General features: G+C 43.2%; 1 protein-coding gene across 1 annotated transcript; it reads right to left on the bottom strand.

Moving 5' to 3' along the window:
* Positions 1-1,245: 1,245 nt before the first annotated feature.
* Positions 1,246-14,302, bottom strand: pebp1 (phosphatidylethanolamine binding protein 1). The gene is made up of 4 exons (XM_085961787.1): positions 14,125-14,302; positions 12,017-12,126; positions 8,973-9,073; positions 1,246-1,681 (listed from the first exon to the last, which is right to left on the bottom strand). Exons 1-4 carry the CDS (start codon positions 14,257-14,259, stop codon positions 1,464-1,466), a joined length of 564 nt encoding a protein of 187 aa, XP_085817913.1. The 5' UTR covers positions 14,260-14,302; the 3' UTR covers positions 1,246-1,463.
* Positions 14,303-16,854: the final 2,552 nt, after the last annotated feature.

Genomic DNA, 16,854 nt, shown 5'->3' with positions numbered 1-16,854 from the left:
TTGAAAATTGGTTGACGGGAAACAGTAGGAATAAATGGGTCTTTTTCAGGGTGGCAGGCGGTGACTAGTGGGGTACCGCAGGGATCAGTGCTTGGGCCCCAGCTATTCACTATATATCAATGATTTGGATGAGGGAACCAAATGTAATATTTCCAAGTTTGCTGACGACACAAAACTAGGTGGGGCTGAGTTGTGAGGAGGATGCAGAGACTTCAAGGTAATTTAGACAAGTTGAGTGAGTGGGCAAATACATGGCAGATGCAGTATAACGTGGATAAATGTGAAGTTATCCACTTCGTTAGGAAAAATAGAAAGGTAGAGTATTATTTAAATGGTGATAGATTGAGAAATGTTGATGTACAGAGGGACCTGGGTGTCCTTGTACACCAGTCACTGAAAGCAAACATACAGGTGCAGCAAGCAGTTAGGAAGGCAAATGGTATGCTGGCCTTCATTGCAAGAGGATTTGAGTACAGGAGCAAGGTTGTCTTACTGCAGTTGTACAGGGCCTTGGTGAGACCACACCTGGAGTACTGCGTGATGTTTTGGTCTCCTTACCCAAGAAAGGATATACTTGCCATAGAGGGAGTGCAGCAAAGATTCACCAGACTGATTCCTGGGATGGCAGGACTGTCGTATGAGGAGAGATTGGGTCGACTAGGCTTGTATTCACTAGAGTTTAGAAGAATGAGAGGGGATCTCATTGAAATGTATAAAATTCTGACAGGGCTAGACAGACTGGATGCAGGGGGGATATTTCCCATGGCTGGGGTGTCTAGAATGAGGGGTCACAGTCTCAGGATACAGGGTATGACATTTAGGACGAGATGAGAAGAAATTTCTTCACTCAGAGGGTGGTGAACCTGTGGAATTTTCTACCACAGAAGGCTGTGGAGGCCATGATCTTCTGGAACATTTACAAGTTGAAATATCATATCTCATTTAACTGGCTCAGGCTTTATCGCACCAAAAATTGGATCAAAGAAAAAAGCCTAGTTACTGTAATTAAGTACTTTTAATAAAAACAAACTTATCGTGGCTCTGCCCACAAATCAGTCCAGTAAATCTGCATTCTTCAAAACAAATTCCATAGTTAGAAATATCTCCACTTCCTTCAATTGAATCTGATAGAAATAAGGACACACCTTATTGAAAAGTATTCTCCTGCCTTAGTCAATTTGTTGTAAATTTAACAAATTGACACCTGTTTGAACCTGAACTGATAAATACAAGGAACACAAAAACTCAACTTTGAAACCCTTTGACGTTTATTTAAAGAGTATAGAACCAAAAGCACAAGTAAGTCACTGTGCATGGATAACATTAGTACTTTGGTGGCTGTGCACAGCCTGAAACAGTGCTTCTGTGACATTACTTACACGGAAATGCACATTTTCTTTTGTAAAACAGGAAGAAAAAAAAATCAAATCAGTTAGGAATTTGCAATTTTTTTTTTTTTTTTTTTACTTTCCAGATAATTGTTCATAGAGTTTAGGGACGTAGTTATCCCATTCAGCCTGGTAGCACGTCCCAGCCACTGGTGCACCCAAATTGTACTTCTTGCGGAAAGCTGCAATTTTGAACATCCCACGCTTATCACCCGAACAGTTAGACAAACACTGCTCATCACATTTCAGTGGCTGAGATTGTTCATAAACCAGCCAGACGTAGCGGTGAAGGCCTGAAATAGATTTTTTAAAGTTATTTAATGCATTACAGAAACCTGTCACATGAACATATTTCATTAACACAAAGAGCAACTAGCAGAAAACAAATAGTGAAACCATAATTAACCACATTCAATTATCTGCAAGAATTTTCTTAGAATAATGCAAGACTAATAGGAGTCTCTGCTCCTGCCTGTGCTGCACAAGTTAATGTCAACTCAAAGCTTCCATCCACATCTCCAATTGTTGGACGAGTGACTTGTCTGCCTAAAAATGCTCCCCCCCCCCCCCCCCTGCCCCGCTACAGCAGTCTCCTCCAATATTCCCATCAGCAGCCTGGACAGCACTTCTGTCAGTGGAGCTGACTTTAAAAGTCAATCCAGAGCCTGCCTGTTTAAAGCTGGCTTGAACAAGTGTTGAATGTGATAGCAGCTGGTACAGTAACATTCAAAACACAATGCTCACTGACATACAGTGCAGGAAACCTTGATTTTAGTCAATACAGCCACCAACGGCATGCTAGAAATGAACATGCAAGTTATAGCATTCATCTCTGTAGTTGGGGGCATTCTGGCTGTCCCTCTGGCCTACTGGGAATCTGTTGGCTGGAGGCATAAGTTGGGCACATGAGCATTGAGCCAGCAGCTCATGAAATATCAGTGTTTCTCGCATAAATGGAGGGGAGTGTGTTAGAGAGAGGGCAGAAAAGGTATGCAAGAATAGGCAACACATTCAAAATCCAATGTAATCAGCAGAGGAATTTGGGGACAGGCCCAATTACCATCATCCCCTCCATTATGGCATATAACAGGTTCCACTATAAGCACTTAACATACTCCCATACAGAACCTTAAACCTGAAAAAAACTTCAGCACACTAAAAATATTTTCCACAAATGGCTACTTAATTAGGCTAAGGCACATATACCAACATGTAAGCATCAGCGCAGGCCCCAAGGATTTTGTTTTTTGTATGATTGTTACTGCTGATTGACCAGCAGCCTGTTTGGAGAAGATGGGAGGGGCCCAGGTGTTCATGATGGACAGTAGATTCCAGCCAGGCCTACAAACTGATTACAGGAGAAAGTCTGAGCAGACAGAGTTCTCTGGGAAACAATGGGCAGAAGATGGAGGGCCATTGTAAATTAATGGGAAACCATTTAACCCAGGATCGGGTGAGAAGTGTGGCCCATCATCTGCCATTATCAGCACCTAAATGAGATAGCCCCGAAAGGCAGGAAACCAGACAAAGAACGGTGATTAAAAAGACATCACTGCAATACACAGACCTTAATGAACTTTTAGGGTATAAGAGAAGGCAGCTTTGGCCATTCTCACTCTCTCGCACCTTCGCGTGCCCTCATCTCTGAACAAAGAACCAAGCACTCTGTCCAAGACGGAGAAAAGAAACCACTATGAGCGACAAGAGCCTCGCCTTGCTCTTTGACTGTAGGAACGAACCTCGAAACTGGGACTTGGATACTGCATCGGCAATACGGAACCAGGAGACACGCTCTACACGGGAGCAGCGAGCAAGAAAACAGAATCGGGGTGAGCATTGTCCAAGCCCACACATCCTTAAGACCACTGGTACTGTGTGAGGGGGTGTTGTGTGTCCCAACCAATCCAGAGGGGGTTAGTGGGGAGGTTCTGTGTGTATTATATAGTGTATGTTCCGGAGTTTGTGGGATAAGTCCGTGTTATACTCTGTATAACAACAGTGTGATTTTAGGCGTCTTAATACGAGACAGGGGCCTGTTCGACAGACCAAGTTGTATTGTTGTACTGTTTGTTTTACGCCACCAGGCATTTTACGTACTGGAGGCGGGTGTGTGCGTTAACCTTATTAAACACCGTACGGTTGAGTCCGAAAAGCTTGTTTGTGTTCCAATCCTGTTCACCGTAATTCCTGTCGTCTAGAACGAAGCAGGAGAGGTGATTCGAACCACCAAGGCAAACCACCTACAAACAATTCCAAGTTCAGGCTAAAACTCTTCTAAAGATTAGTTTAGAGTGAGGTTACATAATACTGTGGAATCTTTATTTATATTAATTTATTATAGCAAAATAACATTAAGTGTTAAAATGTCTCCAATAATTACAAGCAAATGCTAACAAACTGTATAGGGACTTAAGAGTACCAGGCTTCACTATTACAGAGATGGTCATATCCATACAAAAACAAAAGGCAGTAGTAAAATTCTATAATTAGGGGAACTAAGCACTTTTCACAATTAATATTGACATCTAAATATCATGAAAGTTACTAGATAAATAGCTTGTATAAAAGAGAATGATCACAGTTGTTTGCTGTGATTTAATGATTTAACCACAAGAAATTACCAGGCCTAATCAATAGGGCAACAAATTTGGTGAAACATCAAAAAATAAGGATTCCCTACATCAGAATTGTTAGAAGTATTTTCCAGATTGTTTTAAAAGGTTGTTCTAGAAGGGAAGCAAATTACATTTAAGTAATTGATCATGTTGGTTTATGCTGCTGCAGCTGAAAGTCACAAATACAATTATTTGTACCTAATGGTATATTGAACAATACTGTTTATGTTATGTGGATACACCAAGAATGCCTCAGCTAGCCTACAGTCCCAGTCATTACTACCACAATCCACCAGGATTAAACAAAGTTAATGCACGTGATTGGTTTGCTAAATACCAGAATTATTTTATGTTCAGACACCTTCTAATGGCTTGAACAATAAATGCATGGCTTGGTGTGTGTAGGATTCGCAAAAATCCAGGAAAATACAGTCTACATTGTAAAACCCCTGAAATGGCCACATTTTATGAACACAAGATGGAGTTGGCAGATCACATGACTCATTTCAGAAGGACATACCACTGCAGTATCTTAAAGAAACCTGAGTCACCACCGATTAGAAGATTCCAGAACTGACTGCAATTGATATGGTAAAATGGTTACAGTAGTAACAAAAAGTCACAACAAAAGTATTTACACCTCAAGGTGTGTTAATTGCTAGCAAAACGCAAACCCATCTCTGAAATCGCAGAGCACAGACAAAGCCTATCATCTGTACCAAACTCAGAGGGACACAGGACAGATCCCATTAGTTTCATTTACAAGACATTAAAATAAAGTACCCGCTTTTGTCAAAGCAGCCTGCCCATTACTTTAACAAAAGAAAACCCCTGATTTGGCGCCAAGATAAGGGCAAGAAAACAGTATAACTGTTGGGGGGAAAGAGACATTAAAACACACAGTTTCACACAGACACGAGGTCAAAGACAGAGCGTGGAGAGGTTCGATTACGGTTCGAGCAGGAGAGCAGGTTCAGGAGCCGGTCCCATAAGGAAGATTGGAGATCCCAGACGATACAGGAGCACCAAGGTCAAGGACAGTTTTAAAAACCCTGGTGAGCATAGAGGCCCAACTCCACCTAGCTGATCTAGTGGAGGTATATTTTAGAGACGGGAGGGTTTTTAATATTAAGGGCTTTGTAATTCGGGAGTGTTATTCATCCTTCGTTGTGCCATGCGCTTTCTCCACCCCCGTTTTATTATATCGCTGATCTAGAATTGATGTATTATGATAGTCAAAGTAACTCTTGTGTGTTAAATTTGAGTTCCCATTGAGAGGCGTGTTCATGATTTTGTCTGCATTGTTTCTTCATTCTCTATGTTTTATTCTCCTTAAAAATAAAGATACTTTTGATTTAAAACTTACCTTGTCTCACCTGATCCATTTGTCTTCCGAGTCACAAGTTGGGCCAACACATCAAGGTGGTCTGGCAATAAGCCCAGTGTCTAGAACCGGTGAGGGGGGGGGGGGGGGGAGCGCTTCGGAACCGCTCACGAGCAGTGTGAAATCAAAAACCGATCTCGCACACCACAAGCTCGTTAAAACGACCCCTTACATGTGTGAGCCATAAAGACCAGGAAGGACACAAGTTCAATCCCCTGTCTGTGCGGAGTTAGCTGACCACAACTTGGAGACAATAGGGACACTGTAATTGGTCACAGCAGCCTAGGCAAGGACAGAGAAGAGATTGGCTGGATGGCAAACAACAACTTTCACAGGAACACAAGAACAGGAGTAGGCCATTCAGCCGCTTGAACCTGGTCTGGCATTCAATTGGATCATGGCTGATCTGTACAATTTGCAAATACATAACTCCTTTAAATGTAGAAAAAAGCATCCCAAGGCACTTCACAGAGGCGCAAAGAAAAAATGAACACTGAGCCAAAGAAGGAGCTATTAGGAGGGATGACCCAAAGCTTGGTGGAATAGGGAACTCCAGAGCATAGCGCGAGATGAAAACATGGCCTCCAATGGTGGGGCAAACAGGGGGTGTGGAAAACACAAGAGGTCAGATTCAGGGCAATGGGAGTTTTTTTTTTTTTTTTTTTGAGGGGGTGAGGTATATGGCTGGAGGAAATATAGATAAAGAGGGGTGAGGCAATTAAGGGATTTAAACGCAAAAATGGGATTTTTAAATTGGAGGTGTTGGGGGGACCAGAAGCCAATGTAGGCCAGGGTGATGGGAAATTGGTGCAGATTAGGATTAGGGCAGTGTGGTGATTATTCTTTATGTATTGTGATTGGTTGTTTGTTTCCTGCCTTGGGATATATGTTGTAATCTCATTGGTAGTTGATGTCATGTGATTTGTGGTGGCCATCTTAAATTCAGTTCTTTCCAGCCTTTAGTTGGGACTGGGTGTTGAAGATGTGCTACAGGATTTTTAAGTTAATAAAGCCTAGATTAGAAAGGCAAATCTATTCTTTATTTCAGGCAGCAAAGTTTGGGAGGAGCTGACGTTTATGGAGGGTGGCAGATGGGCGTTCAGCCAAGAGAGCGTTGGAATAGCCGGGTGTGGAGGTGGACTAGCCGGGTGTGGAGGTGACAAAAGGCATGAATGAGGGTTTCAGCAGCAGATATAAATGTTAAATGTTAATCTTTTTAGAAAATAGAACACTGATCGATTTAGTGCTAGCTGCTGGGCTCCAGCTGTATCCCACAACCTATGTATCCAAATCCAAAATGGACATACCACAGGAGATGGGCAAGAGCAAGTGTGATACACTTCAATACTACTGAAGCTGCCCCAAATGGCAGCGTGGGTGAAGGCAACATGGTACAATCTCAGAAATAGATCCAGATCTGAACCCTAGCTTCAGCAGTCCGGGCTAGGGAAGTAGCAAACAGGGAAAATGATGGCCAGGGTTCCTAGTGAAAACTGCTGCAAGTGCCCGTGTGGATATGGACCAGAATACAGCAACAGTTGGAGGAGATTTTCTGATCACAATGTCACCACTTTCTGGACTTCAAAACAAAACACATGTGCCCAGAATTTGCTGTCAAAACAACAGTGAGGCTAATGGCGTTCACTGTTACTTAAGCACAAATGGTACAGCAATTTCAGGCAAGGGGTTAAACGCAGATATCCAAAAGTTGCTGTTCGAATTGTGCTGCTCCGCCATTAGCTTTGCAAAAACAGCAACTCATTCTCTGCCTCACCATTGAAATGCAGTGACTCACGAAGTTACAGGAAACTTTGTGCTATCCGGCACCCATGGGACCGAGCTACTGCAATTTTTTTTAAAAAGTTCCGGATAGACCAGCGTCAATGTTATCAGATAGGAGCTTTTCATCGCAGTATCTGACCACAAACACTGTTGCTCAGCAACAGCTTGTAAACACTCGGCCCGTGGCTTGGAAGCGTCTCTGAAGCTGTTGCTAAGATACAGAAATGCTTTCTAGAGCCTGCCATGTCTGACCACAAACACTGTTGCTCAGCAACAGCTTGTAAACACTCGGCCCAGTAGCTTGGAAGCGTCTCTGAAGCTGTTGCTAAGCGACAAAGACACTTTCCAGAGCCTGCCTGTGAAAAGAATGCTAGGAGAAAAAACACCTAACCAAAACGGCTGCTGATTTCTGCCGTTAGATCAAAGTTGCCGGACATTCAACTTCCGGATAGCACAAAGTTTCCTGTACTGTATTTGCACAGTAGATATGAACTAAACTCGTCACAGAAAAGGTAAGTCTTGCCAAATCAAATCTAATTATCCTTTAATGATGTTAAATTACTGGTGTTAATTACTGCCAATCAACCTCTCGCACTAAAACTTAACTATTACAAGTGTGGAGTCTCATTTTTCCGTACCTGATTTGACACTGTATTCACCCATTCTAATTTACGTTTCTTTTTCCGTCCTTCCTGTTTATTCTCAATCCTTCAATCTGATTGGTTACGGAGATGCACAGTTGCTTGCCCTGTTTACTCAGGTCCCAGATGCCCGGTTTCCCTCGCTGCGACGTGATTAGCTTGCACTTTCAGCAACTTGCCACACAAAATATTTATAAACGTAAGCATGCAAGAGCAATTTTAACCAATGGTAGCTGCCATGCCACAGCAAATTTTGGCCCATACTGTCTCAATCCAGTTCCAAGAGGCCAGCAGTCTACTCATAAAATCACCTACTGAATAGCAACAAGTTGGTAGAAGGATGGCTGGTATAAGAAATTACATTGTCACACTAGTACAATTGGGATTGCTCAAACTTTGGAGTTCTAACACGTTAATAAGGCAGAATAGACAGCTTTACCCTGGATCTGACTAGCACTATAACCCAAACTCAAAATCACTTAGTATGTATTTTGAAACATTTGATTCCCCAGCATAGACATACTGCTCAAACTAATCTATGGAGGAGCCTTGCAGCCAGCAGAGATGGAGTTAAATTTACAGAATAGTTTGAGGTACAAGGGGTAATTCTGTGCTCCCTATATAAGATAACCCCTATAACTCTAACCTACACAAATTTAGACAACAGAACTATGAATTTTGTGCGATGAAAATCATGGAATTGTTTATGTAGTGTTCAATATGTTTCCTTGATTTTGTTAGACATTTTGTACTTATTGAAAAGTGTCAATATCATCCAGTACTCTCCAGTCAGATAAAACACAGGTGCCTCAGACCATTGCAGCCAGCAGAGATGGAGATTCCCCATCAGTCGGAGAGAGATGGAGTGAATATTCCCCATCAGTCTGGGCTGGCTTCGAGTCCAGGTTCCAAAGGTGAAAAATGCAGTGTGCTAATACTGCACCGCCAGTCTCCAGATAACATGTGTGTGTTTACTTAAAATCACATCTATTTCAAAACGCTGTCATTTCATACAGTGACACGTTGAAAACATAACATTTAAAGTTTTGAGAATATTTGGATTGAAATTTGCCACAAAAGGGTTGACTGTCAATAACTAACTAAAATTACTCTGGCTCATTAATCATATCTAATTTATATTGATAAAAAAAATTAGACTCACCAGTTCCTTTAGGAGGACCTGAGCCAACGTAGTCAGACTGGATCTCTCCACTTTTAATGTCATTTCCTTTCATGTTGATTACAATAAAGTGATGCCATTCCCTAATAAGCAAAGAACAAGATTAATAGTTGGGCAGTGTGCTGCATTAAAGAATTTTGGTAATGAACTAAAAACAAGATATTTAAAATGGAAACAAAGCTTAAAAACTCTTAATGCAACTTTCACCAGTATGGTTCAGAGAGTTGGACTGTGGAGGTTAGTGAGGAGAAAGTGATCAGGTCATGGAATCTGGTGCTCCTTGAAGTAACCCGGGCAGTTAAGCAGACCAAATGATTCCATTCTTCAAGAGTTGGGTGTGAAGATGGAGTTGATAGGAAAAATCAATGTAAAGATGTCCTATTTCAGACATGCGGTTTGTAGCAGCAGTGAAGAGCTTACACATCAGTTTCAATGGACAACTCAATGGCAAGATCTATGCCTACTGTGCAGAATTCCCCAATGGAAACGTGGAAGCAGAGTCCGGGGAGGAGCACACACCCCAATAAACAGAACGTCAGGCCGGCTCTGTTATCCTAATCCAATAACCCCAAGTGCAGGAACAGGCAAACCTGCTCCCTAAAATATTACTGTTACTTTTCAAATGCTATAAACTCCACCTCGACAGCATTGTAGAAGGTTAACAGCCTGTGTAATGTCGTTCTGGTAAACATTTATTTTTGTTTTTCTTGTATTTGATAGTTGAATGTGCCACCTTTCATTTATGTATTCAAAGACTTACAACATGTATCTTTATTTCTGCAGTTTATAGAAATGAACAGTTCAGGAGCCAACTTGAGAAAAGTGGCTACATAACTGAAATCAAAGCACCCCACCCCATTATAAGAAATTTATTTTCATAAGTACAAGGTAAAAATGTTCCCTAGGCTTTACTCTATCACATATATATCTCAAACTGTTTCTACTGGAGGCAGGGGGTGTGGGAAAGAGGGGTTGCTACCATTTCAGACTGATCCAGAGTTGACTCCTGGACTCCAAGCTTTGAAATTCTTGGCAAGCTAAGTAGCAATTTAAGATTTCAACAACAAATACTGTGGGTTGGACAACTTTTACCATCAAGAATGTTCATAACACTGCAAATCTACAACATTATTAATACATTTTAACCATCAATTTGATTTTTTGTCTTCCTCTTACTGCTGAGAAAAATTGAAGACATGTCCTTTTATAATGTAATTTTAAAATCGAATGTAACTAATGTTAAAATAGGTACAGCAACCTTTCTAGAGCATCCAAGATGGCCGACAGGCTCCACTCCTGGGAAAGGTGGCTTTTGATTTGTTCTTAAGTACAGGTAGACTATCCTTTATCCGAAAACCTCGGGACCAGCCGTGTTTCGGTTTTCAGAGAATTTCGGATAGTGGGTCGGCGGGGGGGGGGGGGGGGGGGGGGGTCGTGCGCACGACTTACGCTGACGCTCAGCGTAAGTTGGCGGGGGTCGGGGTCGGCGGGGGGTCGTGCGCACGACTTACGCTGACGCTCAGCGTAAGTCGGCGGGGGTCGGGGCCAGCGGGGGGTCATGCGCACGACTTACAGCGTAAGTCGGCGGGGGTTGGGGTCGGTCCGCGGGGGGTCGTGCGCACGACTTATGCTGACGCTCAGCGTAAGTCGGCGGGGGTGTCCGTGTGCAGGACTTACGCTGACCCTCTGCTCAGCGTAAGTCGTGCGCACGACTTACGCTGAACGAAAAAACCTTCGGTTTTTAGAGGGTTTCGGTTTTCGGAAGTTCGGATAAAGGGTAGTCTACCTGTATAACAAGGGGCATGTGAACTAAGGACATGGGTTTAAATTATCATTGGTTAAAAATTGATAGCTATTTTTGTGAGTATTGGTGATTTTCCAACCTCATATCCTCTCTGCCTTTTAATGCTGGCTATTTATGTGAGCCAACATGCCCCTCCCTTCAGGGAAGACTAGCTCATTAATGGACAATATTAAGCGAGTCTAAAAATTGTAGGCTGCACCTCAGTAGTAACAGTGACCAATTTTAAATTATGGCAAACAATACAATGGTCCCAAAGCTAGATTAAAGGATCTGATCAGTAATTTTAAATAAAGAGCCAGGGAAAACCAACCCAGCCTCCCTCCCACCCAATGATATTAAAAAATATATTTTGTCTCACAGATGATCCAGTAAAATTTCAATTTCTTAACAGAAAATTCTGAACTACTTGTTTGCACAAAATTTAAATTGTAACGGTACACACATTTTATTTACAAAACAAAGTATACTCTTGTTATTGTGAAAGTGGAAGCACAAAGTAAAATTCAGCACCTCATTTGAGAAGGTTCAAGTATAGCTAGCGCGACAAGTGGAAAAATTCAATCTCGGTTTCCCCGAGATGAATATAGAGGGATACATGAAAACAAATGGAGTAGAAAATGTTAATCCTGAGTACTTTCAACTGTAGGACAAGGGGGCATAAGAGCAAAGTGGTTAAAAACAAGTTCAGGACTGATGTCAGGAAGCATGTTTTCACACAAAAAGACATAGAATAGTGGAGGCAAAAACCCAAGTCATTCAAGACCAACTTAGATGCTGTGACAGGGGCAGGGGTCGTGAGAAAAAAGATTGTAGGTTTCTACGGAAGGTTGACAGGGTGGAGCAAACAGTGGTCCACATCAGTATTTATCTTTGTGATGAAGGTTAAAGCACATTATTAGGGCAGAGTACAGGGCACTTTACAGTGCATTTGCCAAATCTGGAAAATGTTCCATTTCCTAGTACTGATATTCTTCATGGTAGAATGGAAAAGAAAAAAATGCCCACACATTAACATTTGTCTGCTGGAGCATTACCTTAATTAAATGCACAAGCATTAGTCACATTTTAAAATTTGATATATTTGGGAATTCAACAAACTAAAAGTAGTGAACTTTTTTCCCCCCCTTTGTCAGTAAAATGGTGAATTATGAAAATATTCCACCCTCAGCTCTTTCATTATAGGCTTAGAATAATGATCAAGAATGGCCTTTTCAATACCTACCTAAACTTTGGTGCCTTCCTGCTTGGAGCATCTGGATCAGTTAGAACCAGAGTGTAGAGCTTGCCTGGATCACATCCAGACCAGTTAATGGTGACTGGACGATTCTGCACCTGCAAGTGCAAATTAAATGCTTTTAAGGTCAGCCTTGAAAGGAGGCAGAGAGATGGTCATAGAATCATAGAAAAATTACAACACAGAAGGAGGCCATTCAGCCCATCATGTCCCTGCCGGTCAGAAAAGAGCTACCCAGCCTAAGCCCACCTTCCAGCACTCGGTCTGTAGCCCTGTAGGTTACAGCACTGTGCAAATCCAAGTACTTTTTAAATATGATGAGTGTTTCTGCCTCTACCACCCTATCGGGCAGTGAGTTCCAGACCCCCACCACCCTCGGTGAAATTTTTTTCCTCATCTCCCCTCTAATCCGTCTACCAACTACTTTAAATCTATGCCCCCGGGTTCTTGGTCCCTCTCCTAGCCACTCTATCTAGGCCCCTCATAAAATCTCAATTAAATCTCCCCTCAGCCTCCTCTGTTCCAAGATCAGCCTATCCAATCTTTCCTCATAGCTAAAGTTTTCCAGTCCTGGCAACATCCTCATAAATCTCCACTGCACCCTCTCCAGTGCAATCACATCCTTCCTGTAATGTGGTGACCAGAACTGCATGCAGTATTCTAGCTGCGGCCTAACCAGTATTGTATACAGTTCTAGCATAACTTCCCTGCTCTTCTATTTTATGCCTCAGCTAATAAAGGAAAGCATTCCATATGCCTTTTTAACTACTTTATCAACCTGTCCTGCTACCTTTAAGGATCTGTGGACACACACTCGACAGTCTCTCTGTTCCCCAACACCTCTCAGTATCCTTCCATTGTTTATTCCCTTGCCTTGTTACCCCTCCCCAAATACATTACCTCACACTTTTCCAGATTGAATTCCATTTGCCACTTTTCTGCCCAACTGTCCAGTTCATAGATATCTTCCTGCAGTCTAAAGCTTTCCTCCTCATACAAGGCAGTTAAGGGTATGGAAAAAGTAAATTACTTTAAATTAAATTGCAAGAATAGGACAAGGTCAAGCTCAAACTAGATATGGTAAAACTTAGGGCTGACATCGAAAAGTTCTTCACACAAGAGTGATTAATACATGGAATGGATTCACACATTGTCCAGAGAAAGCAAAAGCCCTGCAATCATTTAAGAAACAGTGGAATGCTGAAATGGGGAGCGGGGGCAGAGACTTTTCGGGTCTGTCCTGATGGCCTAACTCATCTGTAATTATCGTGATCTTGTGGAAAGGCCCGAGGACCACATTTTGTCAGGACTAAATCAGTTTAATAACAGAAAATGCTGGAAAAACTCAGCAGGCCAGGCAACATCCGTGGAGAGAGAAATAGAGTCAACGTTTAGGGTCGAAACCCTTCTACAGAACTTCTAAATCAGTTTAGTCAGACTTGGAAGTGGTGGTCCCACGTTCGGCAGCGGACAGGCTGCAGAGTAATTCTGGTGCACTGTGAACCGGGACAGTGCCGAGTTTGCGGCGGCACAGGAAAACGCCCCGAGGGATTTGCCCCCAGCTTTCAGCATTAAATTAAAAAAATAACGTTTCCCCGCAAAGAGCTGGCAGGTTTCTAAAACTGCCCAGGACTCGACATAAGCGGTGATATCTGAACAAAATAAATACTCAACATCATTATTTTAAAAAAAGTTAACGGCTAGAAGGTTTGCGACCAACAGTCGAACGGAATCATGCGGGGGGCCCAGAGACGGTGCAAGAAGATGGCAGCCAGCTTTGCAGCAGCAAAACAAACGCAGCTTCGATTGCAGTCAACTGCAGTCGCTTTTAAAGACACATTTCATATTTATTCAGTTTCCTTTCCAAGTTATTACATTTAAAATCCAGTGTTAATAACAGAAGCCGAAAGCGATACAACATGTAGCCCGATGTTAAGGCCAGCCTGTCAGTGGCCCCTCCCCATCTATTTAAGTATTATTCATTTGCAGACGCGGGATTGATTCCCACATGTGCCTATCACGCAGCTCAACTCATCCCGGATCTTTCTGCCTCTTGTTGCAAGGCGGGCGGCTCTCGGCTGCAGTCGGTACAGTACCTGGGTCGGGGTCAGCACTTGGCCCAACACATTGATGTCCACGCTGTCATAGTTGACGCTGAGGGGCTGCGCCGGCTTCTCGTCCACCTCGGTCAGGGCCAGAGCTCCCGTCCACTCGACCAGCTCCACCGGCATGTTGCTGCTGGCTGACGCCGCGTCACCGCACTGTAGCAAACCCAGCCACTCCCGGCCTCTGATAGGCTCGGCGCTGCTCGCCCTCAATTCCTATTGGTCGCACTGAGCCGTCATTGCCTCAGCTCCGCCCTCCCTTCCGCTATAAATAAGGGCGCAAAAGGGACATCGCGGCCGGTCAGTGAGAGGAGGTGGTGCTGTGTTAGTGTCAGAGAAAGATCACCGTAGTACGATAGCAAAATACTGCAGATGTTGGAAATCCGAAATAACAACAGAAAATGCTGGAAAAACTCAGCAAGTCAGGCAACATCCGTGGAGAGAAATTTGAGTTGACGTTTCGGGTTTGACCCTTCTTCAAAACTGGAGAGAAAAGGAACTAGATCGAAGGCAGGGCTGCGATCGGACAAAAGAATAAAAGAACCAAAAGAAGTAAAAGAGATTAGAAGCTAGACGAGATGGTAATAGGCTGTGATTAGGTGTAAACTCATATGCTAATCTAGCCTCCCCTTAAATCCATCTATACTATTTGCTTCAACCACTCCCTGTGGTAGCGAGTTCCGCATTCTCGCAACTCGCTGGGTTAGAATCATAGAATGGTTACAGCACGGAAGAAGGCTATTTGGCCCGTCGAGCCCGTGCCAACTCTCAGCCAGTCTCACTCCCCTGCCCTTTCCCTGTAGCCCTGCAATTTTTTTCCCTTCAGATACTTATCTAACTCCCTTTAGAAAGATAAGATTGAGTCTGCTTGCACCACCCTTTCAGGCAGTGCATTCCAGAAGTAAAATGGTTGAGAATGCCTGCTGTAGGCAATGTAAACAGAAAATGCTGGAAACACTCAGCAGGTCAGGCAGTATCTGTGGAGAGAGAAACAGAGTTAACGTTTCAGGTCGATGACCTTTCATCAGAACTGGAAAAAGTTAGAGATGCAACTGGTTTTAAGCAAGTACAGAGGCAGGGAAAAGGGAGGAAAGAACAAAAGGGATGGTCTGTGATAGGATGGAAGGCAGGAGAGATTAAATGACAAAAGGGATGATGATGCAAGGCAAAAGGAGATGGTAATGGGACAAGTAAATGGCGGAGGATGATCTGTTGAATGTGGCGGCTGGTGGGATGGAAAATGAGGACAAGGGGAACCCTATTCTGGCTCTGGAAAAGAGGGGAAGGTGTGAGGGCAGAAGTGTGTGAAATGGGATGGACACGGTTGAGGGCCCTGTCGACCATGGTGGACGGGAATCCTCGGTTGTGGAAAAGGGAAGACCTATCTGAAGCACTGGTGTGGAAGATGGCATCGTCAGAACAGATGCAAGAGAACCTGAGAGAATGGAATAGAGCCCTTACAGGAAGTGGGGTGGGGGGAAGTGTAATCATAAGAACATAAGAAGTAGGAGCAGGAGTAGGTCATATGGCCCCTCGGGCCTGCTCCGCCATTCAATAGGATCATGGCGGATCCGAATCTAGACTCACGTCCACTTCCCTGCCCTCTCCCCGTAACCCCTAATTCCCTTGTCTGCTAGGAAACTGTCTATCTCTGTTTTAAATTTATTTAATGTTGCAGCTTCCACAGCTCTCTGGGGTAGCAAATTCCATAGATTTACTACCCTCTGAGTGAAGAAGTTTCTCCTCATCTCAGTTTTGAAAGGGCAGCCCCTTATTCTAAGATTATGCCCCCTAGTTCTAGTCTCACCCATCAGTGGAAACATCCTCACCGCATCCACCCGATCAAGACCCCTCACAATCTTATATGTTTCGATAAGATCGCCTCTCATTCTTCTGAACTCCAATGAGTAGAGGCCCAACCTACTCAACCTTTCCTCATACGTCAACCCCCTCATCTCTGGAATCAACCGAGTGAACCTTCTCTGAACCACCTCGAGAGCAAGTATATCTTTTCTTAAATATGGAAACCAAAACTGCACGCAGTATTCCAGGTGTGGCCTCACCAATACCCTATATAACTGCAGCAAGACCTCCCTGTTTTTATACTCCATCCCCCTTGCAATAAAAGCCAAGATTCCATTGGCCTTCCTGATCACCTGCTGCACCTGCACACTAACTTTTTGTTTATTTCATGCACCAGGACCCCCAGATCCCTTTGTAATGTAGCACTTTGCAGTTTCTCTCCATTTAGATAATAACTTGCTCTTTGATTTTTTTCTGCCAAAGTGCATAACCTCACACTTTCCAATATTATATTCCATCTACCAAATCTCTGCCCACTCACTTAGCCTGTCTATGTCCTTTTGCAGGTTTTTTATGTCCTCCTCACTCACTGCTTTCCCTCCCATCTTTGTATCGTCGGCAAACTTGGATACGTTGCACTCGGTCCCTTCCTCCAAATCGTTAATATAGATTGTAAAGAGTTGGGGTCCCAGCACTGACCCCTGCGGAACACCACTAGTTACTGATTGCCATCCTGAGAATGAACCATTTATCCCAACTCTTTGTTTTCTGTTAGATAGCCAATCTTCCACCCATGCCAGTATATGACCCTCAATCCTGTGATTTTTTTTTATCTTGATCAGTAATCTTTTGTGTGGAACCTTGTTAAATGCCTTTTGGAAGTCCAGATACACTACATCCACTGGTTCCCCTTTATCC

The sequence above is a fragment of the Somniosus microcephalus genome, chromosome 19 (assembly GCF_052327205.1).
Source record: "Somniosus microcephalus isolate GS21.2 chromosome 19, FLI_Smic_1.0, whole genome shotgun sequence".
Classification (NCBI taxonomy): Eukaryota; Metazoa; Chordata; class Chondrichthyes; order Squaliformes; family Somniosidae; genus Somniosus; species Somniosus microcephalus.
Note: the sequence above shows the minus strand (reverse complement) of the source record. Positions and strands in the feature narration are given on the sequence as shown.

What these genes read in the sequence shown, in the direction of transcription:
- pebp1 (XM_085961787.1), bottom strand. Translation starts at nt 14,259, where the DNA reads ATGCCGGTGGAGCTGGTCGAGTGGACGGGAGCTCTGGCCCTGACCGAG. An exon ending in AGGAAGGCACCAAAGTTTAG is followed by an intron (nt 9,074 to 12,016) that starts GTAGGTATTGAA and finishes TTTGCTTATTAG; the next exon opens with GGAATGGCATCACTTTATTG. An exon ending in AGGTCCTCCTAAAGGAACTG is followed by an intron (nt 1,682 to 8,972) that starts GTGAGTCTAATT and finishes AATCTATTTCAG; the next exon opens with GCCTTCACCGCTACGTCTGG.